This window comes from Urocampus carinirostris, chromosome 5 (assembly GCF_059441175.1).
Source record: "Urocampus carinirostris isolate Australia breed hairy pipefish chromosome 5, RoL_Ucar_1.0, whole genome shotgun sequence".
NCBI classification, from domain to species: Eukaryota; Metazoa; Chordata; class Actinopteri; order Syngnathiformes; family Syngnathidae; genus Urocampus; species Urocampus carinirostris.
Window position 1 is genome coordinate 12081080 of NC_142353.1, and position 23130 is coordinate 12104209.

Consider the following 23130-nt stretch of genomic DNA (forward strand, 5'->3'; position numbering starts at 1 on the left):
AGAAATTAAACGTTTGTGATTGTTTCTATCGAGTTCATATTTCTTATGATAGCAGCAAAATGTCTTGTTAGTTTCTTAGCTTCAGCTAACTGTTAGCGTGTAGCATTAATGCAAACTGTAGCCTTTTTTAGTAAGTTGTGTTTTCTACCACCAGGAGGCGCTAAAAATACACAATGTCCATTTTAATTTTCGTCATTCAAATTGAGGATGATTTCATTCAGGTCACTCACCAAAATCAGCCTTGCTTGTTTGCTCGAAAAGTTCATTCCTGAGTCCTGTCTACAAGTTGTGCTTATTTATTCATGGCTTGCCAGAAGCATGGAATTACACTGTATATGGATGGATACATCAGTGCCATTAAATAAAATGGGATGTCAGAAAAGACACATTAGGCCTGTTTAGCCGGTAAACCAGTTTGCATGGATCAATGATCTCTGTACTACAAGTCCCACAGTGCTTTGCAACATCAAAATATCCTGGATGAGGGAAACTGCTCAGTTGATCGGTGCACTCGTCAATCAACCAATAGGTGAAAAACTCAGCCAGTTCTCACCCCCCATTTGAATGACATTTTGTTGTGCAAATGACTGAAATAAACAAATGGTAAACGGTAAATGGTCTGCATTTGTAAAGCGCTTTTCAAGTCAATGAAGACCTCCCAAAGCGCTTTACAATCTGCTTCACACTTACCCATTCACACACACACACTCACACACCAATAGCGGCCGTGCAGCCATGCAAAATGAAAAAATAAAAGACAAATCGCATGAATAAATTGAAGAATTGCAGTTATGTAATATCTAGGCATTACGTGATTTATTGACGTGTTCATTTACTAATATGGCATATATTTGGATGTATTCATGTACAGTATCTATAAATTTATGTCTACATATAGAAGAGTCAGTCCTCCATACACCACACATTTGGTGGAGTTTGTTCCAAAAAACCAAGGAAAGTAGTCACGTTTAGCAAAATATTTCCTGTCCCCTGATGTCAACGAGAATAAATAGAACAGTTCAAGCAAGGCGAGCTGGTGTCAGGTACGCCTGCGAAGCAAGACTTAAATGGTGTTCTTACAAAGACTATAAACCAGTTTGTTTTTGCACACCCCCCATAAATCCAGAGCCCCCTTTTTAACAGGCGTTTTTATAGGGTGCCGTGGAAACAAAGGGGAGTCTCAATTGCTTATCAAACACATAATGGCAAAGACCCATACATTTTCAGTTGCTTACGCTACTTGCTAACGATAAGCTATCATATAGAAGTGTTTTGGAGACAAGACACGTTTTCCCCCCCCCTTTTTTTTTTTTTTTATTAAAAAAATCATCCGAGTTTCAGGTTTTTAAAAGCTTAAATTAATACATTGGTGATCAAGATAGTTTAGTAGGTGTCACGACCAGAACGGAATCAGGACCCAATTGCGTAACGTTAACCACAAGTTTTATTGAAAGAAAGAGGAAGGGCAGGGCCCACGATCCGGTGCTCGCTGGACGCTGGAAGCAAGTCGCTCGCGCAATCGGATTGTTATCCCAATACGGAAGTGGATCTTCCGTAGCGGGCAATGGCGGTGTCAGGGATGGACAAAAGGGTCGATAGCCGGGACAGGAGAGCAAAAACGTGGTCAGGGTCAGAAATGGGTCGTAAGCCGGGACGGGTGAACAGACGTGGTCGGGATAAAAAAAAAAAACAGGTCGTAGCCGGAGACAAACGGGGAGATCAGGAACGGGCAGGTGGAAAAAAGTGTGCAAAAACGGGACAGGCGGGTGTTAGGGTCAAAAAAGGCTTGCATTGTAACAACAGAGGTTCGCAGACGGACTGACAAAAGGAGAGTGACAGGACCGGGCTTAGAAAGAGACAGGGAGCCAATCAGATAGCCCGCAGCTGCTGGCGCCAAATGAGCGGGCACAGGTGATCCAAATTGGTAATCATGACAGTAGGTAATCACAGATAATTAATTTTGGTTATTAATTTTGCGGTTTTAATATACCTTCATCTCGTTTTTTCGAAAACATTTTTTTACCTGAAATTATACTTTGAATTAGAAAAATAATCTGCCATTTCAACCAAAAAATGCTTCACAAGGATCATTATTTGTAAAATAAAAAAAATGCAAGATTTTTACTTTATTTAATTTTTTCGGGGGGCAATCTGAGGGACAGTGTGTATTATTTAGCGGCTCCTGGTGGTAATAAAACTTCATTCATCACCAAAACAATATTGATTTAATACCAATATACTCAAACAATGACATAAACATGCATTTTTTGTCACAGGCCAGGAAAGGAGACAGGACCCAATAGCGTTTGTTTTACTCAGTTTTTATTAAGAAAGAGAGCAGTGCTTGCATCCACGATCCGATGATCGTCGGTCACGGGTAGCAGATAGCAGGAATGCGGAAGCGGCACTCCCGTGTCGTGCGAGGGTAGTCGTTGACAGCGAGAAAACAGGTCGATGGCCAGGACGGGGGGTAAAACAGAAACTGGTCCAGAAAAGAGGTCGGCAACAGGTATCAGACAGGAAACAGGGCAAAACATGTCGATGGCCGGGACGGAGGAGCAAAAGCAGAAACGGGTCCAGAAAAAGGTCGGCAACAGGTATCAGGCAGGAAAACAGGGCAGGATAATGTCAGAGAGTACAAAAGCTTGCCTAGTTGAGACCATAGGTTCGCAGAAGGTCTGACGGCTTCCATTCGGAAGAAGGGAGTTTAAAAAGAGTCCAACAGCCAATCAGGTCCTGTGGCTGTTGGCGCCAACGGGGCAGCCACAGGTGCCCCGAATCAGTTATCATGACATTTTTACAAATACTCTTAGTAAAGAAATTGGAGTTTAGTTTATATGAGCCTCACCTGAGTTGATTTAATTGCCCATCATTTTGCTGCTGTGGGTACCCCCAAGACCCCCGAAATAGTCACTTTGACACTCCGAAGTTTGCATTCTTACTTGTGCTTTTCCCCACTTGTTTTTGGCTTCACTATACCATATACTGACATTTAGTGGTCAGATAATACACAATATATTTTCCTCTACCTCACGAGCAGAGAATTAGTACATAAAAATATTTTTTAAAATGGTAATGTGTGCCTCCCTGCTATGATGGATGAATGTTATAGTTCATTGGCTGATCACTGGAAAAGAGCAAAGATTTCAACAATTGCAAGCTTTGCAAAGACAAAATTCGACAATATCCTGCAGCACACTCGTCAAGGTCTCACAGCACGCTGCTTGAAAATCAATGCTATACCGAGATCTCTCGGTTTTTCTGGTTAATGGGGACCAGAACCACTGAGAAAAGTGAAAATACGCTAAGTAACTTCACACCTTCATAAAAGCCCCAAGGGTCAAACTTAATGAGAATTATACGACTCTAACCAAATAGCAACTATAGATCTACAAATAATACCACACAACACATAATTGCAGTTAAATAAATGGTTTTATTGTCCATATACAAAAGTAAAACTAAATTGGCGGACATTTGTCAAAAGGGAAAAGCGAAGAGCCCCCACTTACTTAAACACGTATGCCCCATCCACCCCTGTGAAATGAAATGATCTGCATTTCTATAGCGCTTTTCAAGTCAATGACTTCCCAAAGCGCTTTACATTGTGCTTCACATTTCCCAATAGCGGCCGAGATCTGTGCAGCCATGTAAGGCGCTCACCTGCTTATTGGGGGTATTGGGGGTTCAGTGTCTTACCCAAGGAAACTTCGGCATGTAACACGGACAAGCCGGGATTCGAACTGGGATCCCTTAATCCTAAAACGATCGCTCTACCTCCTGAGCTACTGCCGCCCTGTGTGGCCCGGGCTTGATCACCTCCTCGAACCCCACACGGAAATCAGAACGCTCGGCCCCTCAGTCCACCATCATGGACGTTGAAACCTCTTTGCCTTCGTGGGTAGAGCACCAAGCTTCTGGCTAGTTGCGCGATTTTATCGAGTTTAACCTAACCGAGCAGTAGGCGGACCTGCAGCCAGACTATCGCTTTCCCTTAAGACCTTGTCTCAGTGAATTTTTGGGCATGATAACAATCCGCAAAGCACCTGCTGGCATTTATTTACGCTCTTTTGACTTTCACTAGAGTCCAATTCAATTGATGAATTTATTTTCTATGTAACGAGCAGGTAAAAGCCTAATCTTCCCATTGTTTTTATTTTTTATTCTGTGACGTTGACTGCTCATGCTCAAAAACAGCTGTTTTACTGACAGCATACACCGGTCGATCACATTAGCACACACAGACAGTCACACCTACCCAACACAGAACACCCTCCGGTCTCTGTCTATTAGAAACACAATGCACAATACATTGATATCAATGACAATAAAGATAAATAAATTCCATTAAAAATATAAGGACTGAACCAAACAAAGCAGGAAGTAGGTAGGGGGCTCTGTAGTAGGGCTTTAAATGAGTTTTAATTGACAAGCTAACTTTTTCTTTCTTTTGTGTAGCTGAACGACAGCAGCAAAGCAGCCAAAAGCGGCATTAGCCTCGGCGACGTGGTCCTGTCCATCGATGGCGTTGCCACCGAAGGGATGAACCACCTGGAGGCCCAGAACAAAATCAAAAACTGCACGGGAGACCTCAGCCTCACCCTTCAGAAGTAAGACCCAAGGGGAATACCCTAGTATCGGAGGAAATCCATGACACATATAGGATGATTAGGTTGAATCAAACCATCCAAGTTCCTACAAGGCCATTTTCTAGCTTCATATTCGGTCACGTATCGCGTGGGATGAAAGAACCCCACTCACAAGGGGCACCAGTACAAACCAGAGTAACTCCTGAGGTGGAGACTCTGGTATCGGAGGATATCTTTGCGATATTTACTTAAGATTAGTTTGAACCAAATCATCCTACAAGGCAATTCTCTAGCTTGATATTCGGTCACCTATTGTGTGGAATACTATAACCCAGGGGTCAGGAACCTTTTTGACCGAAAGAGCCATGAAAGCAAAAAATGTTTTAAAAATAATTGAGAGAGCCACGTCATATATTTTCAGACAAAATTGAAAAAACGGCCAAACACGCTCTCTAGACAAAAGCTAATTCTTCAGCACATTCTATTTCACTGTGTGTCATTTGATGATTTAATCAAATGTATGAAATGCTAATAATGCCAAATCCTGTGTCCCAAATCAATGTAAATATGCCATTTACAATTTGTCTTCCACCTTCAGTTAAGAGTGTTGCGGCAATTTTTTTCCATGAAATTTGTCCTTAATAACAGTTTCAAAACAATGTGCATGCAAAGTTCTTTTGTAAAAATGTCACAAACTACTGCAAACGATAAGCATCTCGTCATATTCACTTTGGTGTAGACTGCACTGAGCGAGAGAGAGAGAGAGAAGGAAGTGCCTTGTGCTGCGTGCACGGATCCGCCCACCTGTACTGCTCACTCATTCAAAGTCGTTTGCCAGCGTTTTTATTTATCAGTTTCAATGGTTTCTTATCAAACTTCTGCATTAAGTTGCTTCGGATTTATATGGACCAAAATTAGGAGGAAATCACTTGACTTTGGAATGCCACAGAGAGATGTGCAATAGTTACATTTTATTTCGGAGCCATACGTACTCTTGAAAAGAGCCATACATGGCTCCCGAGCCATAGATTCCCTACCCCTGCTATTACCCCTACTCACATGGGGCAACAGTTCAAACAGAAGTCCAAAGGCTTTGACTTTGGTATCAAAGGACATTTACAACCATTTTACGTGGTAATCTGAGACATTTTCGAACTGAAACACCCTCGAAGAAGCTGTTTTCTCTGGCCATATTTGTGTTTACTCTATGAATCTTTTACCAGCCTTTTTTGTAGCTTCTCTGGCTAGCTGCTCAAATACACCAGCTCTGACCTACCCCAGCTATTGGCACTTTTCAGCCACTGTGTGTGTATCTAGCTTGCCCATTTGTTGTTGCTGGTGGAAATTAAAAAAATAGGCCTCAGAATTTTGCAAATGGTATGGTATCGTGCATCTTCTTCAAATATGCATGCTTCAGCTCCATGCTAGGTGACAACGACCTCTAGTGGTGAATTATTACTCACTGTTATTTTGAAAAAAATGAGGTAGAAAGGACATTACTATGTATCTATCTATCTATCTATCTATCTATCTATCTATCTATCTATCTATCTATCTATCTATCTATCTATCTATCTATCTATCTATCTATCTATCTATCTATCTATCTATCTATCTATCTATCTATCTATCTATCTATCTATCTATCTATCTATCTATCTATCTATCTATCTATCTATCTATCTATCTATCTATCTATCTATCTATCTATCTATCTATCTATCTATCTATCTTTTATAACAATTTTTCATGATAGAGAAAACAATTTTTGGGTCTCATATTAGGGAATACAATCCCCTCAACTACTGCAATTCAACAAAATCACTATTTTCAGGAAGTCATTTTAATGGGATTGGAAACATTCGCTAAAGTATCTTGAAGTATTAATCAATGTGATGCCTTAAAGGGTAAATTATTGCACACTTTAAATACGGAAAATATTACATCAAGAGAGACGGTTTAGACCACAGGTGTCAAACATGCAGCACACGGGCCAGATCAGGCCTGTCTAGGGTTATAATCTAGCCCGTGAGACAATGTTGAGGGAAGCATAAGAGAAAAATTTAAATACGTCCACTCGATGTCGACAAAGCCAGGGTCCACTCGTAAAGCAACTGAAGCTGTATTTCTCTCCTCCCTCTCTCCCTCTCTCTCTTTTCTTTTTTTCAGTTTTTTTCTCTCCCTCTCATTTTCTCTGTCTTTATGTATTTTTATCTTTCATTCTCTCTTTCATTTCATGCTGTCTATTTTTACTTTTGCTTTCTTTCGATCTCCTTCTTTTTCCCCCTTTTTTCTCGCTTTCTTTCTCACCCTCTTTCTCTTTTCACTCTTTTTTCATTTTTCTTTCTTTTTTCTCTCACTTGGTCTTTTTCCCACTGTCTTTATGTCTTTTCCACACTCACTCTTTTTCTCTCTCTTTTTGTCTTTCACTCATTCTCTCTCTCTTTTCACTTATCACTATTTTTCTTTCATAATGGCCCCAATTAGCAGCGACTGTGTGTGTGAATAAGTAAGTGTGAAGCACATTGTAAAGCGCTTTGGGAGGTCTTCAATGACTTGAAAAGCGCTATATAAATGCAGACCATTTACCATTATCTCTCTTTATCTCCCCCTCTTTGTCTCTTTCTTTTTCAATTTCATTCTCTATTTCTTTCTGTCTTTTCCCATATCTTTCTTTCTCTGTTTCGCTCCCTTTTACCCTTTCTCTCTTTGTTTTACTCTCTATTTTTCTCTCTTACCATGTTTCTCTCTTTTCCTTCTCTTTTTCTACTTTTTCTTACTCTGTATCACTTGTTCTCTGATTTTCTATCTCTGTTTCCTTCTCTATCTTCTTGTCTTTCTCTCTCTCCTTCTTACTCTCTTTCTCCTAAATCTACTAGACTGGCCCCCGAGAGATTTATTTTTTCAAGCATGCGGCCCCCAGCTTAAATGAGCTGACATCTCTGTTTTTTTCCGCCATTTTGTTTTTCTAGATATTGTTTGCCGTAAGGAGCTCCGACCGCATCATCGTTGTTCTTTGTAGCCGACGGGTCTGGGTTGGCGCGATGGCGCTGAAATCCACAATGACAGCTCGTAATAAATCAGGGATAAACACAACGGGATTTTTTCCCCAGTGCGGTCACGGCATATTGACGAGAGTTACTTTCCCGAGGCGGCGTCGGTTTTCAGACCTTGCTTAGCTCAGCGCTCATCTCCAAAATACTTCGGCGTCGCCATCTGGGAGCGGCTACTTTGATGTATCGGTTGGGGAAGTGGAAATTTATTATTGTCACTGTTACAAAAAGGGTTGAACATATTGTGATAACGAAATTGGACGTGGCATTCCAGTATCACATTTAACAGTGAGGATAAAAGAAAACAAAGAAGATAAAGGAACAAAGAAGATAAGGTTATAATTTACACAATATAAAGGAACAAAGATGATAAAGGTTATAATTTACACAATATTTACACAAGAAATGTACTACTTATATTTAATATGTGTCTATATTATTAAATATTGTTATTCAGAAATATACATATATAATAATATTGAAAAAATGAAATTGTATTCACTTTTGACTCAAAGGTGTTCGAGGTGTCCTTGATAAGTTTAGGAATATATATTTTCTCTATTCAATATGTGTTAACAATTCCCAACTGTGTTCAAAGAGCCTTAATATATATTTTTTTCACCGCACCTATCTGCTTTGATTGTAGTATTTTCACATTAAACTGGATGAAATAAGGTGGGGGGTAAGGGGGAGAGCGGTGGATGAGTGACTTTACTTTGATGCTGGTTGTTTAATTTATCCTTGGATGAAAATGATGAAAGTGAGAAAAGGCCTGTTTCATGTACAGTAAGAATGCTAATCCTAAAAGAAGAGTTTATTCAAGCGCAGCTGGAGAAAGGCTGCAATGATGAAGATAGCGTCAGCAGGTAGGATCACTTTTAAGTTACAAACATCACCTTTAAGCTTGTATGTTGGAGTAAGCGGGTAGATGCAAATGGGAAGAAGATGGCAGATTAAAACGAAAACTGTTTTGTTAAACTTCCAGGATTGTCATGCCCTTAGGACATTTCCTTGCTCTGGGTAGCGATTTGTATGCTTTCTTTATAGTTCTTTGTTTCCATGGTCATCATGTTTTTGCTACTCTCATTAGCATCCTTGCAAGGTTTGGCAAATAAAGTACATTACAAAATACAGTATTGTATCGCCGAATCACAGAGTCTGAGCCATGTGAAGAGAAAAGGCATTTTGCTTGGTAGTTTAACGAATAGCGTATCGGCAACTTTATGATCCCTTGAACCCAACCAATAGCAGACCATCATTTTATAGGACGTTGATAAATAGCAGACAGGCATCTTAGAGATGTAACTTGTCATACACACAAAGTGATTTGTTTTGATATTTGTGGGGAAAATTCCCAAATCCTTATGACTATTCCACACCATACAGTGAAATTGTCATAAGGGGGTACGCACTATCCCGGGGGTATACTGTAATTAAAAACAATAGTCATTGGGCCTTGTTCTTTGGAGACTCTTTAGGATTGCTAACGTTTTATACTATCAAAACCTACTGGTTCCCAACATTTCAAAACATGCTAAATGAGCTAATGACCTCAGTTCCACAGACAGACTGAGGAGATCATTTCTTCCTCATGCCATGAGGCTCTTTAACTCCACCCGGGGGAGTAAAAGCCCTCATTAAACCACACCCCCACATTGCATACTACCCTATTTTTCTTACAGTGTTTATTTTATGTAGCACTATTTAAATACTCTATATCAACACGTACATTGGGTATTTATGTATTATATTCCTTTTACTTTATTATTGTTTTATTTTCAACACAAGGATACTGCTGGAAGTGTTAATTTCCCTACTATCTATCTATCTATCTATCTATCTATCTATCTATCTATCTATCTATCTATCTATCTATCTATCTATCTATCTATCTATCTATCTATCTATCTATCTATCTATCTATCTATCTATCTATCTATCTATCTATCTATCTATCTATCTATCTATCTATCTATCTATCTATCTATCTATCTATCTATCTATCTATCTATCTATCTATCTATCTATCTATCTATCTATCTAATGCTAAGAAGACAGAGATTTCATTTTGTGCTCTAAATTTCCAGGCATAATGCATTTCCAATGCATGTATTACTGATTCTGGTTCAGTTTTGCTCAATATTTCTCAAAGATGCAAGCAAAATCTAACTAGCAGATGCACTGATATCAGTTTTTAACTCAATAAAATATACACAAAGATATTCACTGGTGCTCCATGACAGTACTAAAGTATCGTTATTTACGTGATCGCATGTGAATGCTCCCCGATAATAAAGTAGCGGACCAACAGCTGCTAGAGTTATTTGAGGGTATCCAAAGTTGGCTTTCGGTGGTCCCCAACGTCGGTGTTCTGTTTGGGTGCTTGATGTCAGTTTAGGGTGTACGTTTTCATTTTGTTGACATTGTGTCCTCGGGATAGAGACGGCAGGATCCCCGGCTGGTTATTGAAGTCCGGACTTGAACCCTAGTGCTTTACCACGTGTGATGGTGTGTGCCAGGCACGTGTTTAGCTTTGACCTTTTAGTATCTCAAGCACCAGAAGCACTTAGGAGGAGCCAATCAATGACCAGCAGAATTAGGATGAAAATAACTGTGAAGTTTAAACTCGAGTAAATTTTCAAAATAGGGAGAGAAGACATCAATGGATTTTTACTTGCAAGGACGACTGGATGGAAGCCCTTAGATAAAACCCCTGTTCTGAAGCCCCCCCTGAATGCCTTTTTAGTTCTTCTTTAAAATTATAAAAAGCAAATCAGCCCTAATGGGTGTGGAGATCAAAGAACGGCAACATGATTGGTCAATAGTGACAATGAGGTCAAAAATTACCGCATAATAATCAAAACAACGACCCGGATTCTCATCCGTCCTGCACGGCCCTCAATGCCCAACCCACATTGACATTTTTTCATCTCTTTTCCTGTATTTTCATATTTCGATATTTCCATCATGACTCATTTTGATGGACTGGGTAATCCACAGTCCAAAAGGGGGAAAAAGGTTTCGAACAGTATGGAAATGCTACAAAAATAAAAGAAAATTATTGCAAGGATAAATATCTAATTAAATGCTTGTAAACATGGACATAGTATAATATTTTGCTTTAGAAGAAGAAAAAAGGAAGTAGATCGCGAGGGAGAATAGAGAAAAGGCTCGACGAAGACTCGAGCGACAATAATTCGGCTAATTCTGTCAGGGCGGACCAGAACAGAGCAGGGGACCCCAGAGCGTTCGTTACAAGTCTTTTATTTGGGGAAGGGTACAGGGTTAGCGGGAGACGCAATGACCGTCGAACGTCAGCAGCAACGCCGTGAAGACAACTTCGGGACACGTAGCCAATCGTAGCGTGGGACGGAAGCAGGTCGAGTTTACCGGGACTGGAGAGAAGATCGTAGCGTGGAACGGAAGCAGGTCGGATCGGAGGCAGGCAGAATCAGGTAAACAAGTCAAAAATACACAGGAAAATCAGGCGAGTCAAACGGGGTAAAAAGTAATCCTCCGACCAAGAGTTCTCCGCGTAACGCGTTTAAAAAGGGAACATTAACCAATCAGGAAGCACATTCCAGCGCGCCACATGATTACCCCAGGTGGCTCCACTTGGGTAATCATGACAAATTCGATGGAATTCACTTAGTTTTTTATTTAAGAAATTAAATCTGCCCCCGTGTGGAAATGCCGGTCTCTTGTCCATCTTTTCCCAAAAAGAAACGAGCATGCATTGTTAGGTGAATGAAGGTTATGTTTGGTTAATGGAGTCAGATAACTAATTGGAACAATTTGGCAAAGGATACATTTTTAATATATTTATTTCCTAACAGTGACAATGAGGTCAATAATTACCACATAATAATCAAAACAACGACCCGTGGCGCGTAACAATGAGCCAAAATAACAATCGACTGCGGAATAAAAGTAGACAAAATAATGAAACTAATTTGAACTCGGAACACACAGAAATAGAAGGTTTTTATTTCCATCTGCAGAAGAGTGCAGAATGGGCATCTTAGCTGGAAAACAGCTGGGTCAACAGCATGAAGCCTTACCTGGTCCCAAATCATATTTAATCACAATCTAAAAAAATAATTGTATTTTTTTTCAAAGAGTATGTCTAGCCGTTTCTAAAAAAAGGCTCTAGAAAGACCCTCTAAAAGTCCAACTCTATAAGACCTCTCCAACAGTGTATTTGACTTCAGCTAATTTATTAGACATTGTGAATAACATTTTAGCAGTTGTAAATGTTTGAGTTCTCTTTCATAGATTGTGAACATCTGTCAAAAAAAATCGATCCTGGATGCCATAACACAAGTTTGTTTCATCTCTGATTTCAATACACCCCGTCTATATCCATATATTTTGGTTTTGGAATTTTTCTTTGGCAAACCAATGTGTCAAGCATCATTTGAATCGGTCACTACTGGCTAAAGATATTTGGAGCCAAAGTTATGTGTATCTTTTTTTCAATACACGCCTTCATAGGCTAATGCAGGCTGTGTTGCATTAAAAAAGCTTGCAATTGGTCAAGAGTGGTGTCAATCGAAAAGTCAGAGTTTACGGCATGTTGGAAATCATCTTACGAGTTTCTTTGTTGGCAAAAAGGAATTGTGGGGCGGAAGAGACGAGAATTGTCAAACGATGCAGAAATGCTTTTAGGCAGTTTTTTTTTTCTACTGTCGGCATTATCGTTGTTTTGGAGTAAATATTTTACACTGGGCTTTTGTGATTTTAATTCGACCGTGTTTGCGGGGAATAGTTTCATGAGTGGCATACTACAAGACCTTTGGGTGAGTTATACTGGTTTTATAGTTTTTGGGTATCTTTATTCAGATTGATCATGAAGTTTCTGTGATTAAAATATTTCGAAATATTCATCAAATCTCGAATCTCAAGAGTTTAAGCTTGAGATTGACATATTTCAGAGACTGGCGGTGTTTGCTTCTGACCATTAAGGGGTTCTAAACAAGTATCAGTACCCTTTCAAAGTTTGCTAGAGAGCACTTGATCCAAAAGAGGATCAGGGAAGTGTCCTATGCTGAATTGTGCAGTTCCAGACCATTCGAGCAGTTACAGTACCCTTCTGACGTTTGCTAGAGAGCACTTGGATAATCCAGAAGAGGACTGGAAGACAATCTTATGGTAGTATGAAACAAAAATTGAACTTCTTGTGTTTGGAGGAGAAAGAATACTGTGAAGGATAGGTGAAACTTCTGGAAAAGGACCTGGACAACTGATTAGTGTAAAGGAAAGAATAAATGGGGTGCATGTATTGTAAGATTTCAGTGAAAAACATCTTTGATTATGGAATTAAAGGGCCTGGATTGGTGTGGTCAATCCCCAGATCTCAACGTTAGGTCAGCTGAATTCAGTTGACAACTGGGATAACGAAACAAAAAATTACATTTCATTTACCATTGGTGTGAAATGACTTGAGCTGCTACAGTGGACTTAGCAGGTGGATGCAGAGGGGAGGGGGCGGCGACAGTGGATTAAAATTTAACATACTTTGAATATTTCCTTTCTTTAATCGCCTCCTGCAATTTAAAGAGTATAGCCGCTGGTTTGCGTTCTTCATATTTTTGATCCTTGGAAGCTTTGTTTCCATGGTTATCATATTTTTGCTTCTCCATTTAGCATTTTTGCAAGCCTCGGACCCCTAGCAAAAAATACGATCCAAAAAATACAGTCATCTATTGCCTCAAGTCTAAAGTCTCAACCAAGCAAATTGCATATCGGCATAGTTATGACGCCGTGTCGAGAAGCGATAGCAGAACAAGATCTTATATAATGTCGACCGATAGCAGACAGGCATCTTAGAGACTATAGTCCCCAAATACCTAAACACTGCAAAGTTTAATTTACACTAGTTTTTGGGGTGGCTAAATAATTCATTGTTGATGTTTGTATAGTGGGGAAATTACGGTAAAGAGGGGCAGTAATGTGAAAACGTCATTAGGAGGGGTCGCCACATCCTGGGTTCTACTTAGCTTTTTTCTCCCACCGCATTTACAGATGATTTCAGAACGACCACCAAATTCATCTGGCATCCCGAGCCGCCACTGCTCCTAAATTCCACCATAGCAGCTGCTGCGGTCACTTAGCAGCGGCGCTTGCTAGCCAAAGCGCTTCACCTGTCCCCGTTCTTCACAAGCTCGCGCTATTAGCCAAAGATCATCTTAAACCAGGGCCGTTGCCAGACATGAGTCTAGAGGGAACTATTATTACTGCCCAAAAATGTGTTTGCACAGCACTGTTTCTGGTGTTTTTCAGGGATGTGTTTCACAATTAGCGTTTTAAAAAAAATGTACGGTTGATTTTTGTATTTTGTAGTTTATTTGTTTTAGCACTGGAAAGATAACAGACATTTTTGTTGTGGCATGCAGGGATTCCAGTTTAATGTTGCTTAATATAAAAGGTTTAAATGAGTTGCAAGTTCACGACAGAGTGAAATATGAAGGCTATTATAATTTAGTAGAAAAACATATTTTTCAAAAAGGTATTAATGTATTTTGTGCAGAATATTACATTCTTATTAGTGATATACTTAACAAACGGACCCCAAACCTGTTTTATTTCCTGCTTTTTTTCTTCCATCCAATTCTGATAGCTTTTTAGCTATCCACTTGACAAGTTATATAGCTAGCTAGTGAGCGAGCAAGTGATCAGGCTAGCTATGTAGTTATCTGGCTAGCTATTATTTCCATCCATTATCTGCACCGCTTATCCTCAGTAAGGTCGCGGGAGTGCTGGAGCCCATCCCAGCAATCATCGGGCAGTGGGCAGGGGACACCCTGAACTGGTTGCCAGCCAGTCGCAGGGCACACATAGACAGACAACTCACTTGCTCATTCATACCTTGGGACAATTCAGACCGGCCAATTAACCTCAATGTTTTTGGGATGTGGGAGGAATACCGGAGTGCCCTCAGGAAACCCACGAAAGCACGGGGACAACATGCAAACTCCACACAGGAAGTCTGGTAGCTGGATTTGAACCCACACAGGAGGTTCCCAAGACCTTAGAACTGTGCCGCACACGCGCTAACCACTGCGCCGCCGTGCTGCCCTCATATTTAATCACAATCCAAAAAAAGGAATTGTATTTCACACGTTTTTCAAAGAGTATGTCTAGGTGTTTCTAAAAAGGCTGCACATTAGTTTTATTTTGTTTTTGTTTTGTTTCTTTTTTCCTATCTTTTCAATTATTTTGCTTTGCTTTTTCCTCTCTTTATTATTTTTTACCTGCTTGTTTTCTTCTTTTTTTCTTCTTTTTCCTTTTTTCCTTTCTTTTGTTTCTTTTTCCCCAAGCGTTTTACTTCTTTCTTCTTGCTTTATGATTTTTTTTCTCTCCTTTTTCCCTTTAATGTTATCGTTTTTTCCTAGCTTTTTCTTATTTTTCTGCCTTTTTCTCCTTCGTTCTTTTCTTTATCATTTTTTCTTGTATCTTTAGTTTCTTTTTTTCCCTAGCTTTTTAATTCTTTTTTCTTGCTTCCTTTTGCTTCCTTTTTCTCTCTCTTTTTAAAAAAATATTTTACTCCTTTTGTCTGTTCTTTTTCCTTTTATCAAACTGCTCTCACCACTACATCCATTTTTTTTGGGTGGGCAAAGCGTGTCTGTGGGTGGGCACTGCCCATCCCGGATACCCCCTCCCCCGGTGTCGCCCCTGTCTAAAACCCTTCATGGCCGGCGCTTTTGGCGTATTTGCCAGTAACTTCCTGACGCCGGTCGAATGTTGCTGCATTTAGACACACCTGCCGCTGCCTGTCTTTTGCAGATCACACTTTTGTCCTTTATTGACCAAGTATCATACAGGGCGCTTAGAATTTTCTTTGGCCACGAAACAGTCAGAAATAATGTATGAGTGATTATTTTTAGACCATTTTTTCATGACAATATCATTTTTTTTAATTCATGGCAAAATTTACTATAAATATGTGTTAAGACAATGTAATAACAGTTTAAAATGGAAAAATAAATAAATAAATAACGGACTTGAATTTATCAGGTTTAAATTAAAGCTAATACTGGAACACATTGTAGGACAGCATAAACTGGAAATCGGAACTGTATACGAAATATAGACAACAAAGCTTTTTGAGTCATGCTCTCTCAGTATATATGGTGAAGCAATTCCTGGAGACAGAGACCCAAATCATACATGACCCAACAGTACCCCAATTCATTGCCCCTTTAAAACTGATAAAGAATTCCCAAAATATTCAAATGTTTACCTTTTTTTGTTTACAGATAACGAAAAAATGCTTTACAAAATGCATTACTTATTATGTCCCGTCTGAGTCATATCTTGCCTGTTATTAGTCAGTTGCCACACGTGGATGCTTGTGAGATACGATTGTCAAAAGTTGTTGCCACTTTGTGGATGTTTTAGAGAACTACATTGATTCAAACAGATTTTTTTAGAAAATTTTATCGGTTACGTTAATTTCAGTGGCGCAAAAACGAGGGCGCCTCGTGGTAATAATAGGGTTCAAAACTTTGACAATCATCAAAACATAATTACATGTACAGTGATGCTTTACATGACAATTAGTTTGTTCTGAAAGCCATTTCATAACCTGAAAATTTCTTAAGTAGTAGTGCCATTTCACCCTATAAATGCCAATCGATTCCAAATCGAGTACAATACTGTATTCTTTTAAACTTGTATTTATTCATAACAGGCCCCAGGCTAGGCTCTCAGTGATGCTATAGCAAGAGCAAATCTATGATTATAAAGAAATATCAAAAAGGACACATTTTGCTAAGTTATCCAGCTGACGATCCGTACTATTACTAAAAAAGAGACGACAATTAAAGAGATTGAAGCAAGGAAAATCTTCATCAGGGAAAGTTTCATTTTAATCTCCCAATATTTCCCCTTTCTGCATCCACCCAATAACTCCACTGTACCAGTTCAAGTCACATCACACCAAAGGTGAATAAAGTTGAAATTTTCTTTACATGTATATTTATTTATGATATTATTAAATCATATACACATATATAATGCAAAAGTAGTACTTTCTGCATACCATTTTGGTTTATTTCTATCCCACGCTGTACAGCAATTTCACTTTGCGATCATCACAGAACGTATTCATGTCATATTGTGGGGGTATATCGAAGATGGCAATCGTTTGTGGGAGGAAGACAAGGAAGAATAATATCCATAAGGAGTTTGGTGATTCTTTGTTTGAAGCAACTGTTAGAACCCAAACAGACGGTGGACCCAGACACGTAACGTTTTCACACAAGCTTTATTTTACGGGACAAACGGGATCGATACCAGATACAGGATACAAGAGCCGATACCGAACAGGGCGGGGCAGACGGGATCGATACCGGATACTGGAGACTGGAGAAAGATACCAGACAGGACGAGACAGATGGGATCGATACCGGATACCGGAGACTGGAGCAAAAAAATGGACAGGACAAGACAGGCGGGATCAATGCTTGATACTGAAGACTGGAGCAAGATACCTGACAAGACGAAACAGACGGGATTGATACCGGATACTGGATACTGGAGGAAGTTACTGGACAGGACAAGACAGACGGGGTCGATACCGGATACTGGAGAAAGATACCGGACAGGACGAGACAGACGGGGTCAATACCGGATACTGGAGACTGGAGCAAGAAACCGGACAGGACGAGACATACGGGATTGATACCAGATACTGGAGCAAGATACCGGACAGGACGAAACAGGCGAGATTGATACCGGATACTGGAGATTGGAGGAAGATACCGGACAAGACGAGACAGACGGGATCGATACCGGATACTGGAGAAAGATATCGGACAGGAAGAGACAGACGGGATCAATACCGGATACTGGAGACTGGAGCAAGATACTGAACAGGACGAGACATATGGGATTGATACCGGACAGAGTAAAAATAGAAGTCTTGCAAGAAAAGAGGTTTGTTGATGGACTGACAAGGAGTGAATGAGAGCACTGATTTTAAATAGGAGGGAAGCCAATCAGGCAACGAGCAGCAGCTGGCGCCAAACGGGCGGGGCCAAGTGAGGGCAATGGGCAACCGTGACAGCAACATTTTGGTGTTACGATGTTTGAAAAAAAGAAACCAAAAACTTTTGTATGTTTCATGTTTTTATGATTTTATTAAAACACTTTTATGTTAAACACTAAGAAATACATCGTGGTCAAGCTCAGGGATAGAAGCAATTATAATTGCATCTTGTTTTCTGGATCAGTGTCTCCAAATGTTTTCCACCCGGTTACACGTGGACCTCAAATAACTAAACATGAAAAAGTTTTGTTTTCAAAAACAATGGCATTTTTAAAAACGGACATCTATCTATTGTTCCTCACTTCTCAACATGGCATAGGAATATGTACAGTATTCACTGATTTTGTTAAGTTATGTTCTAAAAAAATGTCCCCTAACAGGGTGGAACAGAAGGTGAAACAGGGTGGCCAATTTTTGTTTCCAATTTGGATTTGACCCCATAGTCCAGTCTTTTTGCCAAAACTGGAAATGAATGGAATACAGTATCACAGACCACATGAGCATTCATCAAACATCACAACAAGTATTATAAGATTATTAACACACATCAACTGTTTAACTAGTTATCTGGTTGGACAGGCAAGTGATCTAATATGTTTTTTTTTAAAACAGCTATACTTAATAAACATTTTCCATAATCTTCCATAACAGGGTAGAACTTCTCCAATGTCCACCAAAATCCAATTATGTCACTTTCTGTAAATGGCTTTGATGGAATTGTTGATTTTTGGAGTACAGTTAAGCACTTTATAACAGGGTGGACAATTACTACATGTAGAAATTGAAAAAAATAGCAAATAGAATTTAATAAATCATATTCAATGGCATAATAAAATTAAGTTTAGTGCAGTTTATCAAATTATTAAAGAAAAAAATGATTTTAGCATTGTATAGACTATACCACTTGAGGAAGTTGATCACATTTCACTGCAGGCACAATCCAATTCAGCATATCTGTCACCAAAGTACCATTTATATACATTTCTGTCACGACCGGTGAAAGCAGGGGACCCAAATGCGTAATGTTTCCCACAATGCTTTATTAAGGGATCAGGGAAGTCAGGGGGGAGGAAAAAGACAGCGATCCGGTGCTCGCTGGACATTGGGAGCGGGAAGCCCTTGCGAACAAAGCGTGGTCGGAGATCGGAACAAGTCGAGCAGCCGGGACGGGAGAACGGCGCGTAATCGGAGATCGGAACAAATCGTGTAGCCAGGATGAGCGGGAAGTCAGGGATCGGGGATCGATACAGGAAACAGAATCGGGCAGGACACAAGTAGCCGGGACAGGAGAACAGAGCTTGGATCAGGGATCTGTACAGGAAACAGAATCAGGATAGAGGTTGCCGGGACAGGAGAACGGAGCTTGGATCGGGGATCGAGACAGGAAACAGGTCGGGATCAAAACGGCAGCCAGAGTCAAAAGTGCTTGCCTTGCATGTGCTGAGGTAAGCAGACGGACTGACTAAGAGCGATCGAGAATGACATGTTTAAATAGGAGGAGGATTACTTAGGGGACGAGTGGCACCTGGGGCTGTACGAGTGAGCGCAGGTGAGAGTAATTGGCAAATCATGAAAATTTCGCTTATATCAGAGAAAAAACAGAATAAGAATAAAAGGCAGACATAAAATGTTGCTGCCATCAGAGAATCACTCAGTTATAACTTCTCCACCTCAGCGTCAACATCTCATTAGGCTGAGATTTTTTGTAAAGAGATACATTCGTAAAGTAGAGGGTACCACTGGGTTAAATGACATGTTTTAAGGTGTAGCTTAGCATCAGTCGGCGTAGTCTTTCAGTTAAGGAACGTATACAGAATCAGCATACAAAACATTGCTATAAAGCTCTTCTCTTTGTGGTGTTACTCTTTCGGCTTTTAAAGTAAAACCGATCTTCTGAAGGTCGCTCAGTCATGATGAATGGATCTTGAACACGAAGCAGCAGGACAATAAAACACTAACGTCTCACAAGCACTTTCTTGGTAATGACTATAAATGAGAGTCAGGCTGACATAGGTGATTGTGACCGTAACGCCACGCAGAGATTTGGTTCCTAAGAAAATAACGCACCAAAATAAATCATAATCACTAGTTAGCCAAAACAATATTGTCTGAAATTAAAAGAAAATGTTTTATGACCATTTTAAACATGGACGCCAGATGATAAAAGGTTTTATTAAAATGCATTATAAACTAATGAGTGCAATTAGAAGATTTTGTTGTTCTGATGGCCTGCTTATTCCCGATAACTATTACGATAGTGGATTGGTTAGGAAAGCGTAACGATACCCATGTCTTCTTCATTTTTCTTGATAATCGCAAGCCTTATTTTAATGTTAGCATGTTTACTTCTCCTTTTAGCATCACTGCAAGCCTTAAAAACAATAGCAAATAAAGACATTACAAAAACACAGTATTGGTGTCACAAGCCAGAAACGGAGACAGGACCCAATAGCGTTTGTTTAACTCAGTTTTATTGAAAACCAGAGCAGTGCTTGCTTCCACGATCCGATGATGGTCTGACACGGGTAGCAGATGGCAGGAACGCGGAAGTGGCACTTCCGTGTCGAGCGGGGATAGTCGTGGGTGGCAGGAAAGCTGGTCGTTAGCCGGGACAGGGGAGCAAGGGCGGTAATCGAGTCCAGAAAAAAGGTCTGCAACAAGTTTCAGGCAGGAAACAGGGCAGAAACAGGTCTAGAAACAGGTCGGCAACAAGTAATTAGGCAGGAGAAAACAGAGCAAAAGATTGTTGGAGGGTACGGTGCTTGCCTAGCAAAAGCGTAGGTTCGCAGGGCGGTCTCACTCTCGGAAGCCGGGGAATTAAAAAGAGTCCATGAACCAATCAGCGCTCAGGGCTGATGGCGCCAATGGGGCATTCGCAGGTGCCCCGAATCAGCAATCATGACAATTGGGTCATCAACAGAAAAGTCTTTACGAAGCACACTGAACTGAGTGAAGAAAGAGAAAGGAATTGTGGGAAGTAGTTTAGTCAATACTTTATCAGCATATTCATGATTCCGTGGCAATAGCATACCAGCATTTTGGTGCGTTGACACACCTGTGCCCTGTGTAAAACCTCAGTGGGGCCCTCTGTTTTTAGAACGCGTGTCAGGATCCTAACAGTAGTTCCGTTGACTGATTTTTCTCCCCCCATAAGTCCAACTGGTATTTTGTCACCAACACACAAACCTAGTTACACTGTGGAAGGAAAATATGCCAAAACGCACGTGTCAATGATTGGACCTCTTCGCTGCGTTGGTCCTTCTGCTTTGAATTAAGGTAGAACATAAAGACAAGAAACTTAAACCCTGAGGTTTTTCAATGTAACCAATGAGAGTACAAAGTATGCTTCAATTTTAACAACACTTTTTATGAGCTTTTTTGTTTTCACACTGAAATTACGTGTACGTCTTTTTTAACGAGTTGACTTCAAGCCGTGTCGACAGATGCTCGCAGTGTATAATGATTCTTCTATGTAACTATTCCTGGCCTTCGAGAGCTGGAGTTGATTTTCCCCATTTGTTAAACGTATGAAAATACAGGAATACAGTACAGTCTGATTACAAGTTGTGCTTGTACGTAGTTTGCCCGTCGCAAAGACTTTTACTTTATGTATGGATGGATACAATTGGGGCATTTTCACCGTGGGGTAGAATATAAAATGGAAATGTCTCGTAGGAATCAACCAAACACTGATGCTTGTTTACAATCTAACAATTGGGATAAAAATAACATAAATTTGAAATAAAACAACCCAAAATCAGTTCATTATATACTCCACATCTATTTATCAACCTATCTATCGAATGCTCAAGCTCTCTCTATCTAGCTCCCTATCTATCTCTAGCTCTCTAGATCTCTCTCTCTCTCGAGCAAACTCTTTAGACGTCTCTCTAGCAAGCTCACTAGATGTATCTTTATCTAGCTCTCTTGATGTCCTTCTACCTAGTCTCTAGATCTCTATCTAGATCTCTATATGTCTCTCTATACAGCGCTCTAGAATGGGCATATTCAAAATGTTATTATACAGCGTTATACCAGTGTTATTACTATGTTATTACTACGGATGTGATTTTCAATACTGTTCCTGAAGGTATCTCCTTATTGCTAAAGCTTGTCTCTAGATCTCTCTCTAACTAGTTGTCGAGATCTCTCTCTAGCGAGCTGTCTGGAAATCGTTTTACCTAGCACTCTAGATTCTAGATAGCACTTTAGATCTCTTAATAGCACTCTAGATTTCTTTTTAGCAATCTAGATATCTCTCTAGTAAGTTTACTATATATCTCTCTAACTATCTCTCCATATCCTTCTTTAGTTTGCTCTCTATATCTTTCTCTGGTTTGCTCTGTATCTAGGTCTCTCAATCTTTCTCTATCTGGCTCTCTACATCTCTTCCTAGTTTGCGCTCTTGATCTCTCTTTAGATAGCTCTCTAGATTCTAGCTAGCACTCTAGATCTCTTTCTAGCACGCTCTTTCCTTTTCTCTTGTTAGCTCTCTATATCCCTCTCTAGCTTGCACTCTAAATATCTCTCTAGCTTGCCCTCTAGACCTCTCATTAGATTTCTCTTTATGTAGCACCCTACAGCTCTACCTAGCACTCTACATCTCTAGCTACAACCCTAGATCGCTAGCAAGCACCCTAGACCTCTAGCTAGAACTCTAGATTGCTAGCTAGCACTCGAGATGTCCCTCTACCAAGCCCTCCCTGTCTCTCTCTCTCTCTAGCTAGCTCTCTTTCTCTCTTTTGTTAATCTCTATATCCATCTTTAGCTTGCTTTTGATATCTTTTTCTAGTATCTAGTATCTAGTAAATCTAGTATCTAGATTTCTTTAAGTCAAGTCAAGTCATGTTTATTTGTATACCCCTTAATCACAAACAGTCTCAGAGGGCTGCACAGATGAAAGACTATTGCAAACTACAGACTATTATGACACCAATTGGCTTTATTAATCCCTCTCAACCTTCCTCTTAAATTTATCTCTAGCTTACTCTCTAGATCTCTCTGTCGGGTGTTCTCTATATCCCTCTCTAGATTGCACTCCAAATCTCTTTCTAGTTCGCCCTCTAGACCTCTCATTAGATCTTTTAGGTAGCACCCTACATCTCTAGCTAGATCTGTAGAACGCTAGCTAGCACCCTAGGTCTCTAGCTAGAACTCTAGATTGCTAGTTAGCACTCTAGATCACCCTCTAGCAAGCTCTCTCTATATCTAGCTAGCTCTAGCTAGTCTCTCTTTTGCTAGCTCCTAATATCCCTTTCTAGCTTGCTTTTGATATCTTTCTCTAGTTTGCTCTTTATCTAGATTACTTTCTAACTTGCTTTTTTAATTTCTCTCTAGCTTACTCTTAAATCTATCTCTAGCTTACTCTCTAGATCTCTCTGTAGGGAGCTCTCTCGATCTCTTTCTAGCTTTCACTATTTATCTTACTCTATTTATG

The 23130-nt window shown here is 40.0% G+C and overlaps 1 protein-coding gene across 5 annotated transcripts in view; it reads left to right on the forward strand.

Annotated features, from left to right (window-relative positions):
* Positions 1-23130, forward strand: part of LOC148365445 (PDZ and LIM domain protein 5-like) — a 69187-nt gene that overhangs the window by 11605 nt on the left and 34452 nt on the right. For all 5 annotated transcript variants that reach the window (XM_088335762.1, XM_088335763.1, XM_088335764.1 and 2 more), the window contains exon 3: positions 4459-4610. In XM_088335762.1, coding sequence (XP_088191888.1) covers positions 4459-4610 — 152 coding nt within the window. The remainder of the gene's footprint in view (positions 1-4458; positions 4611-23130) is intronic.